The 16,769-nt window shown below is 41.9% G+C and overlaps 1 protein-coding gene across 2 annotated transcripts in view; it reads left to right on the forward strand.

The window, feature by feature from the left end:
• Positions 1–12,243, forward strand: part of LOC121586768 (ATP-dependent DNA helicase Q4) — a 30,396-nt gene extending 18,153 nt beyond the window's left edge. For both annotated transcript variants that reach the window (XM_041903738.2, XM_041903739.2), the window contains exons 12-25: positions 478–614; positions 733–816; positions 1,569–1,757; positions 4,751–4,933; positions 5,083–5,281; positions 5,668–5,945; positions 6,581–6,718; positions 6,895–7,252; positions 7,515–7,644; positions 9,418–9,584; positions 9,753–9,915; positions 10,222–10,393; positions 10,794–10,902; positions 11,783–12,243. In XM_041903738.2, the coding sequence (XP_041759672.1) occupies positions 478–614; positions 733–816; positions 1,569–1,757; positions 4,751–4,933; positions 5,083–5,281; positions 5,668–5,945; positions 6,581–6,718; positions 6,895–7,252; positions 7,515–7,644; positions 9,418–9,584; positions 9,753–9,915; positions 10,222–10,393; positions 10,794–10,902; positions 11,783–11,904 (2,429 nt within the window). In that variant the 3' untranslated portion in view covers positions 11,905–12,243. The remainder of the gene's footprint in view (positions 1–477; positions 615–732; positions 817–1,568; positions 1,758–4,750; positions 4,934–5,082; positions 5,282–5,667; positions 5,946–6,580; positions 6,719–6,894; positions 7,253–7,514; positions 7,645–9,417; positions 9,585–9,752; positions 9,916–10,221; positions 10,394–10,793; positions 10,903–11,782) is intronic.
• Positions 12,244–16,769: the final 4,526 nt, after the last annotated feature.

Consider the following 16,769-nt stretch of genomic DNA (forward strand, 5'->3'; position numbering starts at 1 on the left):
CCTACCTTGTCACAACACAACTGATTGGCTCAAACACATTAAGAAGGAAATAAATTCCACAAATAAACTTTTAAGAAGGAACACCTGTTAATTGAAATGCATTCCAGGTGACTACCTCATGAAGCTGGTTAAGAGAATGCCAAGAGTGTGCAAAGCTGTCATCAAGTCAAAGGTTGGCTATTTGAAGAATCTCAAATATAAAATATATTTTGATTTGTTCAACACTTTATTTGGTTACTACATGATTCCATATGTGTTATTTCATAGTTTTGATGTCTTCACTATTATTTTACAATGTAAAAAATAGTAAAAATAAAGAAAAACCCTCGAATGAGTAGGTGTGTCCAAACTTTTGACTGGTAGTGTATATATATATTTTGTGTTTGTTACAAGCGGGGGGTTGGGAGCTGAACAAACAACACATTTACTTTGCATGATGGACAATAAAGTTATATTCTTCTATTCTATTCTCTCCAGGTCTGTCCACGCTAGTGGTGCTCTCTACGGGCATGGGCAAGTCTCTGTGCTACCAGCTGCCTGCTTACCTCTATGCCCAGAGGTCCAACAGTATCACTCTGGTGGTGTCCCCACTGGTGTCTCTAATGGATGATCAGGTAACATGTCTGTCCCCTAGTTATACAACACATTATATATACGGACACTGTCTTGTGAATGTCTCTATAAAGAAATCGTTGAATGAAATACTGACAGTAAATTATTTTGTCTCCCTAGCTTTCTGGACTCCCATCCAAACTGAAAGCAGCTGCCATTCACTCCAATATGTCTAAAAAACAGAGAGAAGTAGCCATTGAGAAGGTACTGTGATCCTCTTTCAATCTGGTTAGTTAAACTATGCTCTATCTAGGCTTAAACCTTAGCGTTTTTGCTTAATGTTTAACTGAATCGATCATTTCCGTTTCCTGCATTACACTTCTATATCAGTCAGTGATCTTTTTGTTATTCATAATGTGTGTGTGCGTGAGCTCCAGGTGTACATATGTATGTATTGTGTGATGCCGTGAAGATACCACTACAAAGATGTCAGTCAAATTTACATTGATGTACATTGATTTTATTTAACTTAATACATAGATAATTTTACCACCCTGTTGGAGTAGAGCTGATATTTGAGCTATTTGACATGTGACATACAGTATGTTTCAGGCTAGGAATTGAATATGAACCATATTTAACTTATCTAAATATGTAATCTTTTACTGTGACCTGGCCTGGGATATATACAGATTCTTTATTATGTTTTAGGAGTTTTTTTATGTACATTTTATTTGGTGTCTCGGTCAGATGGTAACTATAAGCCTCCTGTAGCTCAGTTGGTAGAGCATGGCGCTTGCAACGCCAGGGTTGTGGGTTCGTTTCCCACGGGGGACCAGTATGGAAAATGTATGCACTCACTAACTAACTAACTAACTGTAAGTCGCTCTGGATAAGAGCGTCTGCTAAATGACTAAAATGTTGATGTCTTATCTATGGTGATCTGCATGACAAAGTTTTCTGATTCTATATCTTTCAATGCTTTATGTGCATCTCTCTGTGTGTGTTTCCTCCAGGTCAAGGCAGGTGAGGTCCATGTCCTGCTCCTGTCCCCTGAGGCGTTGGTGGGTGGAGGTCACTCTGGCTCTGGCTGTCTTCCCCCAGCTGACCAGCTCCCCCCGGTGGCCTTCGCCTGTATCGACGAGGCCCACTGTGTCTCAGAGTGGTCACACAACTTCAGGCCCTGCTACCTGCGTCTCTGCAAGGTGAGCTCTGGTGACCACTATATATGGCCTAACCCACCATTTGGGGGACACTTTATTACAAGAGGGAGTTTTTCCACAGCACTTGCGTCTTTAGAATGAGCCTGTCTCTCACCATAGCTGTACATGGCTAACCCATGCATGCCATTGTGCCCCTCAGATTGGAAGTGCCCTGTAAGTCTCTTTGACCGACTGGGGTTTTAATCTGGGTTGTCTGTGCACCACAAGACTGTGTTAGCTTGCTGAACTAAATCCCTAAAGTGCCTTGCAAAAGTATTCATCCCCCTTGGCGTTTTTCCTATTTTGTTGCATTACAACCTGTAATTTAAATGGATTTTTATTTGGATTTCATGTAATGGACATGCACAAAATAGTCCAAATTGGGGAAGTGAAATGAAAAAAAATAACTTGTTTCAAAAAATTCTAACAAATAAATAATGGAAAGGTGGTGCGTTCATATGTGTTCACCCCCTTTGCTATGAAGCCTCTAAATAAGATCTGGTGCAACCAATTACCTTCAGAAGTCACATAATTAGTTAAATAATTAGTATTATAAAGTCCACCTGTGTGCATTTTAAGTGTCACATGATCTCAGTATATATACACCTGTTCTGAAAGGCCCCTGAGTCTGCAACACCACTAAGCAAGGGGCACCACCAAGCAAGCGGCACCACGAAGACCAAGGAGCTCTCCAAACAGGTCAGGGACAAAGTTGTGGAGAAGTACAGATCAGGGTTGGGTTATAAAAAAATATCTGAAACTTTGAACATCCCACGGAGCACCATTAAATCCATTATTAAAAAATGGAAAGAATATGGCACCACAACAAACCTGCCAAGAGAGGGCCGCCCACAAAAACTCACGGACTAGGCAAGGAGGGCATTAATCAGAGAGGCAACAAAGAGACCAAAGATAACCCTGAAGGAGATGCAAAGCTCCACAGTGGAGATTGGAGTATCTGTCTATAGGACCACTTTAAGCCGTACACTCCACAGAGCTGGGCTTTACGGAAGAGTGGCCAGAAAAAAGCCATTGCTTAAAGAAAAAAATAAGCAAACACGTTTGGTGTTCTCCAAAAGCCATGTGGGAGACTCCCCAAACATATGGAAGAAGGTACTCTGGTCACATGAGACACAAATTGAGCTTTTTGGCCATCAAGGAAAACGCTATGTCTGGCGCAAACCCAACACCTCTCATCACTCTGAGAACACCATCCCCACATTGAAGCATGGTGGTGGCAGCATCATGCTGTGGGGATGTTTTTCATCGGCAGGGACTGGGAAACTGGTCAGAATTGAAGGAATGATGGATGGCGCTAAATACAGTCGTGGTCAAAATTTTGAGAATTACACAAATATTAATTTTCACAAAGTCTGCTGCCTCAGTTTTTATGATGGCAATTTGCATATACTCCAGAATGTTATGAAGAGTGATCAGATGAATTGCAATTAATTGCAAAGTCCCTCTTTGCCATGAAAATGAACATTTCCACTGCATTTCAGCCCTGCCACAAAAGGACCAGCTGACATCATGTCAGTGATTCTCTCATTAACACAGGTGAGAGTGTTGATGAGGACAAGAATGGAGATCACTCTGTCATGCTGATTGAGTTAGAATAACAGACTGGAAGCTTTAAAAGGAGGGTGGTGCTTGAAATCATTGTTCTTCTTCTGTTAAACATGGTTACCTGCAAGGAAACACATACCGTCATCATTGCTTTGCACAAAAAGGGCTTCACAGGCAAGGATATTGCTGCTAGTAAGATTGCATCTAAATCAACCATTTATCGGATAGTCAAGAACTTCAAGGAGAGAGGTTCAATTGTTGTGAAGAAGGCTTCAGGGCGCCCAAGAAAGTCCTGCAAGCGCCATGAACGTCTCCTAAAGTTGATTCAGCTGCGGGATCGGGGCACCACCAGTGCAGAGCTTGCTCAGGAATGGCAGCAGGCAGGTGTGAGTGCATCTGCACACACAGTGGAGGATGGCCTGGTGTCAAGAAGGGCAGCAAAGAAGCCACTTCTCTCCAGGAAAAACATCAGGGACAGACTGATATTCTGCAAAAGGTACAGGGATTGGACTGCTGAGGACTGGGGTGAAGTCATTTTCTCTGATGAATCTCCTTTCCGATTGTTTGGGGCATCTGGAAAAAAGCTTGTCCGGAGAAGACAAGGTGAGCGCTACCATCAGTCCTGTGTCATGCCAACAGTAAAGCATCCTGAGACCATTCATGTGTGGGGTTGCTTTTCAGCCAAGGGAGTGGGCTCACTCACAATTTTGCCTAAGAACACAGCCATGAATAAAGAATGGTACCAACACATCCTCCGAGAGCAACTTCTCCCAACCATCCAAGAACTGTTTGGTGACGACCAATGCCTTTTCCAGCATGATGGAGCACCTTGCCAGAAGGCAAAAGTGATAACTAAGTGGCTCGGGGAACAAAACATTGACATTTTGAGTCCATGGCCAGGAAACTCCCCAGACCTTAATCCCATTTGAGAACTTGTGGTCAATCCTCAAGAGGCGGATGGACAAACACAAATTCGGACAAACTCCAAGCATTGATTATGCAAGAATGGGCTGCCATCAGTCAGGATGTGGCCCAGAAGTTAATTGACAGCATGCCAGGGTGGATTGCAGAGGTCTTGAAAAAGAAGGGTCAACACTGCAAATATTGACTCTTTGCGTAAACTTTATGTAATTGTCAATAAAAGCCTTTGACACTTATGGAATGCTTGTAATTATACTTCAGTTTGTTTCACAATAAAAAATATTTTGCATCGTCAAAGTGGTAGGCATGTTGTGTAAGTCAAATGATACAACCCCCCCCCCCCCCAAAAAAAAAAAATCCATTTTAATTCCAGGTTGTAAGGCAACAAAATAGGAAAAATGCCAAGGGGGGTGAATACTTTCGCAAGCCACTCTAGATCTTCAGGTCTTAGGCAAGTTTACTCATCACACGACCATGGTTCACCCAACCACCTCCGTTCCATCTCCTAGGTGTTGAGGGACCGTCTGGGCGTGCGTTGCCTGCTGGGTCTGACGGCCACCGCCACCCTGTCCACAGCCCTGAACATCGCTCAACACCTGGGCATTACTGACCAGGACGGTGTTGCTGTCCGCTCAACCGCCGTGCCTGACAACCTGCAGCTGTCTGTCTCCATGGACCGAGACAAGGACCAGGTAGGATGCATACCAACCACACACACAAACAATTTAATCCTTTTTCATTGTGTCAGGAAAAGCCCAATCAAGCATTGCTAAAGTATTTGAAAGAAAACAAATAGTATTTGAACCCAGGTCTGACGCTGTGTGTCCTGTCCCCTGTCCAGGCCCTGGTGTGTCTGCTGAAGGGAGAGCGGTTTGGGTCTTTGGAGTCCGTCATTGTTTACTGCACCAGGAGAGAGGAGACGTCCCGTATATCTGCCTTGCTCAGGACCTGCCTGCAGGGGGTGCTGTTGAAGGAGTCTAACAATAGCGCTTGTCAGGAGGCAGACGACAACCCTGTAGGGAAGAAAAAGAGAGCTTTGGGTACCTGTCTGTCTGGGTTTGGCTGGAGCTGGGTTGATTTGGATGTTACATTCATATATATTATATTGGGATGATGATATTCACAGAAGTCTAGGTAAAGGGCTGAATCTTGTCTTGAATCATACCTTGATGACAATAGGGGATCAGGAATTTTGGAAAATTGACATTTTGCGTTGCTCTGGTGCCGTAGTCAAAAAGTGTCATCAAAGTGCTAGGATCAGTTTTCCCTTTTTTTTGATCCTATTGAATCAGATTATATAGATATGCTTGATCAGCATTGTTACTCTGACACTTGATACATAAGGCCCCTGATCCTAGATCAGCACTCCTACTCTGAGAAGCTTTGGGAATACGGGCCCTGACCTCTCTCTGCTGTGTGCCCTCAGCCAGGAAGAAGATCCGTAAGCCTCTGAAGTGGATGGCTGAGTCCTACCACGCCGGCATGTCGTCTTCTGAGCGCCGTCGCGTCCAGAACAACTTCATGTGTGGCGAGCTGCGCGTTGTGGTCGCCACGGTAGCCTTCGGTATGGGCCTGGACAAGTCGGACGTGCGCGGCATCGTGCACTACAACATGCCCAAGAGCTTCGAGAGCTACGTGCAGGAGATCGGGAGGGCAGGGAGAGATGGGGTACCGGCCCACTGTCATCTCTTCCTGGATCCTGAGGTAAGGCTCTCGCGCTCTCTCGCTCTTTCTCTTTCTCTCTCCTTTTTTCAGTCGTTATTTATTTGATACTTTTTAATTTACTTTTTATCCCAATTCAAATGTTTTGATGACAACGTCTAGTAAGTAATAGTTAAGTGATGAATTGATACTTGGTGAGTAGTGTACAGTGTCTGTGCAACAATACTTTAGTTCGAATTATTAGGTTAATCGCACATATATCTATCTATCATATGTCTTGGCGCTCTATTGAATGATATGTAGTGAGAGAGTTCAGTCTCCCGAGTGGCGCAGTGGTCTAAGGCACTGCATCGCAGTGCTAGCTGTGCCACTAGAGATCCTGGTTTGAATCCAGGCTCTGTCGTAGCCGGCCGCGACCGGGAGACCCATGGGGCGGCGCACAATTGGCCCAGCGTCGTCCAGGGTAGGAGAGGGAATGGCCGGCAGGGATGTAGCTCAGTTGGTAGAGCATGGTGTTTGCAACGCCAGGGTTGTGGGTTCGATTCCCACGGGGGGCCAGTATGAAAAGTAAAAAAGTCACTCTGGATAAGAGCGTCTGCTAAATGACTAAAATGTAAATGTAATATGTATGCTCATTATGTTGAGTAATCCTACGTTCTTGCCTGGTGTTGTTGTAGGGAGGGGACCTGCATGAGTTGCGGAAGCACATCTATGCGGACACGGTGGACCACTACACTGTGAAGAAGCTGGTGCAGAAGGTGTTTCCTCCCTGCAAGTGCAGACAGATCCACCAGAAACAGCAGGACCTAGCCAGGGTAATGTTGGTATACTTACATATTCAACTTTTTCTTCCCTTCTCTCTGTCTGCAATGTGAACCTCAATTAAGGTTTAGGATTAACAGTTGTTTTATCAAGATGTATCAGGCACAAACCAAACAGTATTATTTTTTTTCATTGAAACCATAATCTAATTATTCTAACCATATCTTAGGCTCAGGAGGAGGTTGATGACTCCGAGATGATTGAACTGATGGACACCTGTGGTGAGATACCAGCTGAAACACCGGAACACATAACGGAGACTGGTCAGAACACCCCCGTCGAGCAGTTGGAACAGGCCAGAATCCCTACCGAGGACAAGGATGTACCAACTCTTCAACCACTGGACGGGGAGCAGAAACACCCACCAGAGTCAAGTGTTCCGTTTCCCCAGAGAGCGGATGGCAAACATGAAGAGGAGGAGCAGACAGGGGGAGGTGATGATTGGCCCACGACTAGGGTGTGTCACACCCATGAGAGGGCCATCCCAATGCAGGACACTGTGGAAGCCCTGGACATCACTGAGGAAGGTAGGTACCTCACTATACCCAACACAGGGCAGGTTAAATATTTTGTCTGTTTAAGTAAAACAAACGGATAGTTTATTCAAGGATCAGAAAACAGTAAATATGTAATTAGAATGAGATCCCACTTTTAATTCAGCTTTTTCTGTCAAGACCAGTGACTCTCCACCGCCTTTTCTTCAGACATCAGAGTCATCTTTTCTATACTTTCCAGACTGTATTTACAATAGCATTTGAATCATTTGAAGTCTATCTCTGTGTCTGCCAGGTTTGGAGACTCTGCTGTGCTATCTGGAGCTGCACCCTCAGCAGTGGGTAGAGCTGCTCCACCCCACCCTCTCCGCCTGTAAGCTGGTCTGTTACAACGGCCCGCATCAACTCCGCAAACTCACCAAGATGTAGGACAACATCACAAAACCAGGGTCATGTTCACCAGTGCACAATGTAGCAAAACCGTGTTTAAACGGTGTGCAACAGACAAAAAAAAAACAGTGTGCGTTTCTTATTCAACAAGTTCTGCAAAGTCATTCCCCACACCTGACCAGTCTGTTACAGTAGACTGTTTAGCTGTACCAAACAAAGTCCTGTTCGCTAGGTTGTGTTTGTATATGTACAGTTGAAGTCGGAAGTTTACATACACTTAGGTTGGAGTCATTAAAACTCGTTTTTCAACCACTCCACAAATTCCTTGTTAACAAACTATAGTTCTGGCAAGTCGGTTAGGACATCTACTTTGTGCATGACACAAGTAATTTTTCCAACAATTGTTTACAGACAGATTATTTCACTTATAACTCACTGTATCACAATTCCAGTGGGTCAGAAGTTTTTCCAAATGCCTGAAGGTACCACGTTCATCTGTACAAACAATAGTACGCAAGTATAAACACCATGGGACCACGCAGCCGTCAATACCGCTCAGGAAGGAGACGCGTTCTGTCTCCTAGAGATGAACGTACTTTGGTGCGGAAAGTGCAAATCAATCCCAGAACAACAGCAAAGGACCTTGTGAAGAGGCTGGAGGAAACAGGTACAAAAGTATCTATATCCACAGTAAAATGAGTCCTATATCGACATAACCTGAAAGGCCGCTCAGCAAGGAAGAAGCAACTGCTCCAAAACCGCCATAAAAAAAGCCAGACTACGGTTTGCAACTGCACATGGGGACAAAGATCGTACTTTTTGGAGAAATGTCCTCTGGTCTGATGAAACAAAAGTAGAACTGTTTGGCCATAATGACCATCGTTATGTTTGGAGGAAAAAGGGGGTAGCTTGCAAGCCGAAGAACACCATCCCAACCGTGAAGCACGGGGGTGGCAGCATCATGCTGTGGGGGTGCTTTGCTGTAGGAGGGACTGGTGCACTTCACAAAATAGATGGCATCATGAGGAAGGAAAATTATATGGATATATTGAAGCAACATCTCAAGACATCAGTCAGGAAGTTAAAGCTTGGTCGCAAAATGGTCTTCCAAATAGACAATGACCCCAAGCATACTTCCAAAGTTGTGGCAAAATGGCTTAAGGACAGCAAAGTCAAGGTATTGGAGTGGCCATCACAAAGCCCTGACCTCAATCCTATAGAAAATGTGTGGGCAGAACTGAAAAAGCATGTGCGAGCAAGGAGGCCTACAAACCTGACTGTTACACCAGCTCTGTCAGGAGCTGGTGGACTTATTGTGGGAACTTATTGTGGGAAGCTTATTGTGGGAAGCTTGTGGAAGGCTACCCGAAACGTTTGACCCAAGTTAAACTATTTAAAGGCAATGCTACCAAATACTAATTGAGTGTATGTAAACTTCTGACCCACTGGGAATGTGATGAATGAAATAAAAGCTGAAATAAATAATTCTCTCTACTATTATTCTGACATTTCACATTCTTAAAATAAAGTGATGATCCTAACTGACCTAAAACAGGGAATTTTTACTAGGATTAAATGTCAGGAATTGTGAAAAACTGAGTTTAAATGTATTTGGCTAACGTGTATGTAAACATCCGACTTCAACTGTAGGTGTGTATTTCATACTCGTTATGTTATTTTGGTCCAAAAAGGCAGCAGGACATTTGCCATGTGAATGGTTTGGTGTTTTCGTGTACAGGCAATGGATGACTAATGTGGATGACCTAAAGGTGCTTAAACTGTTTTGGTGTGTGCCGTCTGATTGGCAGCTGCCCACCTGTTGCCGTGGTGTTGGCCCGGAAACGGATGGCAGGGGAGCGAGTGGAGACCTGTGATTCGCTGGACTTTGATGTGGTGGAGGTGGCAGACACTATGGGTTGGCAGCTGGGTCTGGTGAAGAGAGGCCTCCGACAACTACAGTGGGCCACAAACAGAGGTGTGTGTGTGTGTGTGTGAGCATAGTCAAAAAATGGGGATGATTACAAATATAATATTGGATCACACAGAATTGAAAGTGTCTGTGTGAGTGTGTTACATTTGGATAAAATAGACTAATAATGATACATTTCTTATCTCGATATCATACATCTCCTGTCTTCTCCAGGAGTCTTGGTGGAGTTCTCCAACCTGTCCTTCTACTTCCGTTCCTATGGTGACTTGACCCCAGATGAGATGGACCGGGTGTGTGAGTTCCTCCATGACAGGGTGGTGGCCCAGGAGAGGACCAAGCTGTACCAGCTCAAAGCCTGCTTCAAGGCCTTCCGCAGGTCAGCACCGACCTACACTACACCAGGATTCAGAACTCATACCAACACTAGGTTACACTCCAACAGTATTATAGCAACTAATTGGACCATAGAGGAAAGTCCTGGTTACCAGAGTTACCATGGCCTAGGAGGTTATTATTGGAGCTGTTAACCCAATGGTGCTTTGAGGATGTTTGAAGACATTTCTAGATGAGTTTATGCTACTGTACATCTTTCAGGTGACGTTTATTACTCTGTACGTAGAACGGTCTCTGTCTGCATTGAGTTCTGTTTTTGATAAGGGCCACACTGTATGTCTCTCTGCAGCGTCGCATACAAGAGCTGCAGTTTCTGCACGGACGAGCTGGACGAGAGCCGAAGCCTGAAGCTGAAAGGGCTTCTGGGGGATTACTTTGACAAGAGGAGAGAACTGGACCTGAGCAGGAAGTTCCAGGAGGAGAAGGATGGAGGGGACGAGGAGGTGTTGATGAAATGCAAGGTTCGTGTCTCCTAAGATTCCCTGATGGTTTTTACCAAGTGTAAGTGAAGCTATTGCCTTTATCTAATTCTAAATTTAATAAAGTACCCTTATGATGAATTACCTAATAGAGCAGAATCTGGTAAAACAGGACTTTCCCATTTAGAAGAACGTAGTGAGTTTACAATATTTCCACACTTTATATTTTATATCCTCTAAGTTTATACTATACTTTTTTTTTTATTATGTGAAATTGTTCTGTTTTTACTGTGTGGATTATGTGTAAATTATTTTGTCTAAATTCTGTCTGTATATTCTGTTTGTTGTCAGCACCATTTCACCAGGTCAAACTCCTGCCTAGTAAATGTACTTCGCCAATGAAGGTGATTTGTGATTCTGATGGGTTTGTGTTTGTCTTCAGATGAAGGACTGGGAGGGTCAGATCAGAGCAGATATTCAGAGTTTCCTGGGCAACCGCAGTGACGAGAAGTTCTCTGGCAGAGCCATCGCCAGAATATTCTATGGAATCGGTGAGTTTTCCCATTTTTGAGAACACCTAGAACTGCTTCAGGGTGTTATGGTACAGTATGTTGGATCCTTGTCTCTAGGGGGGTGGCTTATTTAGTGCCATGTGTTTGAACTGTATGGGCGCAGTTGTGCCGTTTTTAATGCAGTCCACTGCACCCTGCAGACATTGCATACATTGTGGGAGGCTCAATCATTAGTGTTTTTGCGTGACCCACACAAACTTGGCCAAAGACGTGACTGAAACAGGAACCAACGTTTTGGCCATGATCCATAGCTACGCTGCGATAGTGCGGGCCTAAGACTATACAATGTGATATTTCAGATCTCTCTCTAACCTATTGATTGTTTTCAGTGTGTGATACAGGAGGGGGGAGGGGGGGGGTAGATAAAAGTTTATTTAGAAAAACCTATAAACAATGGCAGCTATGTTGACACTGCCAAGTTGAAATAAGACTTGATTTTGGAAAGGCACTACAGTGTCCGTCTGCTTTAGTAAGTCCACTGGAACACCCTCTATAGTGTTAGTAAGTCAACTGGAACACCCTCTATAGTGTTAGTAAGTCAACTGGAACTCCCTCTATAGTGTTAGTAAGTCAACTGGAACACCCTCTATAGTGTTAGTAAGTCAACTGGAACACCCTCTATAGTGTTAGAACGTCATCTGGAACACCCTCTGTAGTGTTAGTACGTCAACTGGAACACCCTCTATAGTGTTAGTACGTCAACTGGAACACCCTCTATAGTGTTAGTACGTCAACTGGAACACCCTCTATAGTGTTAGTACGTCAACTGGAACCCCCTCTATAGTGTTAGTAAGTCAACTGGAACACCCTCTATAGTGTTAGTAAGTCATCTGGAACACCCTCTATATTTTGTTTCCAGGAAGTCCATGTTACCCAGCTCAGACCTTCGGCAGAGACCAGAGATACTGGAGAAAATACATCCAGTTTGATTTCAATGAAATCATCCGCTTTGCTATTCAGGAGATAATTCGATTCAAGTGATCAAATACTTACTCTATCTAAATTTGTTATAAATAATGTAATAAAAATTAAATAAAAAAATACATTCTTACCTCATCAACATGCAATAAATATATATATATATATATATATATATATATATATGTTATTACATGTTGATTATTGCATTATCAAGCTGTGGAAGTAGAAAGTTGCCAGACAAAGACTGTTGCAATAACCCATGTTTTTGATTTAATCTAGTAAGAAATAAATAAATGACTGTTTTATGGTATGGCTTCTGTATTTTATGTTTGTTTGGTGTACTGTACATTTCATGTAATGTTGTTTTGTATGCCCATTTAATAAAATTATTTTTGTATGACATGTAAGGGTGAGTGCTTGATGTTATTGACACTTGTGAATGCTCAGAACACCTTGGTTTCAGTCAAAGGTTGACTGAGTTTTACAATATGGGTGCAAGTGCATTGCATTATTGTAGTAGCTATGTAATACATGAACTCATGCTTAGAGTCCCAGGTGTAGCAGGGAACAGTAGGTTAATCCTTCCTTGTTTCCTGATAGGAGTCCAACCTCATTGGCTAATGCCCTGAGGAGAAAAACACATTTCAGGAAATACAGTGAGCTCCAAAAGTATTGGTACAGTTAATTTTGTTTTTGTTTTTTGGCTCTGTACTCCAGCACTTTGGACTTGATGATGATGATGATACAGTGACTATGAAGTTAAATACTGTCAGCTTTAATTTGAGTGTTTTTTTCATCTATATCGGGGGAACAGTTTAGAAATTACAGCACTTTTTGTACGTAGTCCCCGTCCCATTTGGAGTCACTGTTATTATGAATAGAATGTTTCTAAACACTTCTAAATTTAATGTGAATGCTACGGATAATCACACTTCTACATTAATGTGGATGTTACGGATAATCTTGAATAAATCTTGAATAATGATGAGTGAGAAAGTTAGACACACAAATATTATTAGAGAGCTAAAACAACAACAAAAAATGGCACTGTCCCAATACTTTTGGAGCTCACTGTAGATGGCTGGAATGAGGAAGTAAAAATGTGAACATGCAAAAGAGACTCTCCCATTGTATCACCGTTGGTTTATATGTATTCAAGATAACTCTTTAGTTTAGTTTAAATGTATTTAAGATGACTCTAGTTTATATGTATTCAAGATTACTCTTTGGTTTTGTAATATCTGTGCTTGGAATTTCTTGAGTAAGCAGGTCTATCTTGATAATCTATTGAAAATACACTTTTTTTCGTCTTTTATGGAAATATAAAATAAATGTGTAAGTAAAAAGAAAGTCTAACAATGTTCTCAGATATAGACCTGAACTCAACTGACGATTTAACTCAGGGCCTGGGTCACATGGTATTCCAGTATTGCACCTTTGTTGCTGCAGACTGGTGCAGTATGTGTTCAACTTTTATGATGGAATAATGCCACGGCTACCTACAGTGAGTGACCTAATCCCTGTAACACATTGGAAACACTTCAACTTAGGGAGTTGTGAAAAATGTATTGTGAGGTTTACAGTACCTTGACGAACCCTGTTGCAGTTAGAGGTTCTGTGTTGGTCATGTGTCTTCTGACCCTACAAGAGTAGTTTCACTTTGCTTTAAGTAGCAGATAGTATGACTTTTTTTTGTCTGTAAGTGGTGGTGGTGACCACAAAGTGAGGACAACGTGGGATGAAATGACTGCACTGCAGGCTAACTATCAGTTACATTTTGGTCATTTAGCAGACCCTCTTATCCAGAGCGACATACAGGAGCAATTAGTGTTAAGATTAGTTCAGAACAACCTCTACATCACTGTAATGTAACTACTGCTGACTTAGGTTTCTGCCAACTTAGGTAACACAGTCTTGAAGAAAGAGTTCTGCATAGGTAATGAAAACATCTAGTAGTATCATCACTGGACTACCGCACTATTATATGGAGATATCATTTAAAAACATGTATGTATGTATGTACAGTTGAAGTCGGAGGTTTACATACACCTTAGCCAAATACATTTTAAACTCAGTTTTTCACAATTCCTGACATTTAATCCTAGTACAAATTCCCTGTCTTAGGTCAGTTAGGATCACCACTTTATTTTAAGAATGTGAAATGTCAGAATAATAGTAGAGAGAATTATTTATTTCAGCTTTTATTTCTTTCATCACATTCCCAGTGGGTCAGAAGTTTACATACACTCAATTAGTATTTGGTAGCATTGCCTTTAAATAGTTTAACTTGGGTCAAATGTTTCGGGTAGCCTTCCACAAGCTTCCCACAATAAGTTGGGTGAATTTTGGCCCATTCCTCCTGACAGAGCTGGTGTAACTGAGTCAGGTTTGTAGGTCTCCTTGCTCGCACACGCTTTTTCAGTTCTGCCCACACATTTTCTATAGGATTGAGGTCAGGGCTTTGTGATGGCTACTCCAATACCTTGACTTTGTTGTCCTTAAGCCATTTTGCCACAACTTTGGAAGTATGCTTGGGGTTAATGTCCATTTGGAAGTCCCATTTGTGACCAAGCTTTAACTTCCTGACTGATGTCTTGAGATGTTGCTTCAATATATCCACATAATTTTCCTTCCTCATGATGCCATCTATTTTGTGAAGTGCACCAGTCCCTCCTGCAGCAAAGCACCCCCACAGCATGATGCTGCCACCCCCGTGCTTCACGGTTGGGGTGGTGTTCTTCAGCTTGCAAGCTACCCCCTTTTTTTCTCCAAACATAACAATGGTTATTATGGCCAAACAATTATATTTTTGTTTCATCAGACCCGAGGACATTTCTCCAAAAAGTACAATCTTTGTCCCCATGTGCAGTTGCAAACTGTAATCTGGCTTTTTTATGGCGGTTTTGGAGCAGTGGCTTCTTCCTTGCTGATCGGCCTTTCAGGTTATGTCGATATAGGACTCGTTTTACTGTGGATATAGATACTTTTGTACCTGTTTCCTCCAGCATCTTCACAAGGTCCTTTGCTGTTGTTCTGGGATTGATTTGCACTTTTCGCACCAAAGTACGTTCATCTCTAGGAGACAGAACGCGTCTCCTTCCTGAGCGGTATGACGGCTGCGTGGTACCATGGTGTTTGTACAGATGAACGTGGTACCTTCAGGCGTTTGGAAATTGCTCCCAAGGATGAACCAGACTTGTGGAGGTCTACAAAAAAAAATTCTGAGGCCTTGGCTGATTTTATTTTGATTTTCCCATGATGTCAAGCAAAGAGGCACTGAGTTTGAAGGTAGGCCTTGAAATACATCCACAGGTACACCTCCAATTGTCTCAAATTATGTCAATTAGCCTATCAGAAACTTCTAAAGCCATGAAATCATTTTCTGGATTTTTCCAAGCTGTTTAAAGGCACGGTCAGTCAACTTAGTGTATGTAAACTTCTGACCCACTGGAATTATGATACAGTGAAATAATGTCTGCAAACAATTGTTGGAAAAATTACTTGTGTCATGCACAAAGTAGACTTGCCAAAACTATAGTTTGTTAACAAGAAATTTGTGGAGTGGTTGAAAAACAAGTTTTAATGACTCGAACCTAAGTGTATGTAAACCTCCGACTTCAACTGTATGTGTATCTGATTATTTATTTTTTTATATATATATAATGATGCCCATTTTGAGAAGTTGTACAGCTGTATTTTTTTATAACTCAAGATAAGATTTATTGTCTCTGACTGAACTTTGTCAGGTAGCATGCATTCACTGAATGATGAGCTATATTCATTTGCTTGCTGTCTTTGGCAACCTTGTTGTATGGAGATGGTCTATGAAACAAAATAAATATAATTTTTAATGTATGCCTATGGGAAAATGATGGCAAAATGTGAATCATAATGTTGTGTTTTTTAAATATTAACCATAATGATGTTCATGTTTTATTTTTATAAGATGATTATCAGTTGATGACTGAGGTTTAAAAAATACTTATTAGTCGCCAAAGTACCAGAGCATGTCTTTAAGTTGATTGAACTTAGAGTACATACATTTTGTAACTCAAATTTTTTTTGTTACATAAACATTCCATAATCAATATTTTCAAGCTGTTGCTACTTTAAAAGTATATTTTCCAAACGTAATCTTTTTTGGTGCAGTTAGCGTATTTCTTTGTTTCTCCCAACTACAAAGACACTACAACTTCAGATTCAATTAACAATAGCATAAGAGAGAATTCATTAGGGAACATTTTAATGCTCCCATCTCAATAAGCTCTCTCACTGCAGAATTAGACGTTTATCCACATTTCTCCAAACACCACATTTTGAAATTAAGGTTTTGGATAGGTTTAAAATATTAAAGGGGAACTCTACTCAAAAACGATATTTTTGGAATTGTTTTCATTAGTCCACTTAATACAGTCCCAAAAATGTTTTGCATGCCAGCAGTCAAGTTTTCAAGATATTGGCCTTTCAAGAAGCATAGAGTCACCGGCAACAAATTGCACATCAAACTAGAACATTTCTCATCAACTCATACTGTTGAACCCAAATGTGCCATCAAAAAAATAATTTACAAAAATAGCACATTGGGGTTTACAGTGTGAGTTGATGAGAAATGTTCTCGTTTGATGTGCAATCTGTTGCATTTAAAGTTACCAGAGAGAAAAGAGACCTTTTAAATAAAAAGTAATTAGTAAAAAAATAAAAGTGGAAGGCAAAAGAGCAGGTTCTCCAGCACCCCTAGGGCTCTCTCTGTGTATGTGCCTGAAGAGCAGTGAGAGAGACTACTGCCTCCTGGGAGATTTTGTTCCAGGTATTGTATGTCTGATTAAACTGTGTAGGCCAAGGTTCTTCAATTCCGGTCCTGGAGGGCCGAAACACCTCTGTTTTTCATCCTCTCCTTCTAATCAGGGGCTAATTCAGACCTGGGA

Source organism: Coregonus clupeaformis, chromosome 17, assembly GCF_020615455.1.
Source record: "Coregonus clupeaformis isolate EN_2021a chromosome 17, ASM2061545v1, whole genome shotgun sequence".
Taxonomy (NCBI): Eukaryota; Metazoa; Chordata; class Actinopteri; order Salmoniformes; family Salmonidae; genus Coregonus; species Coregonus clupeaformis.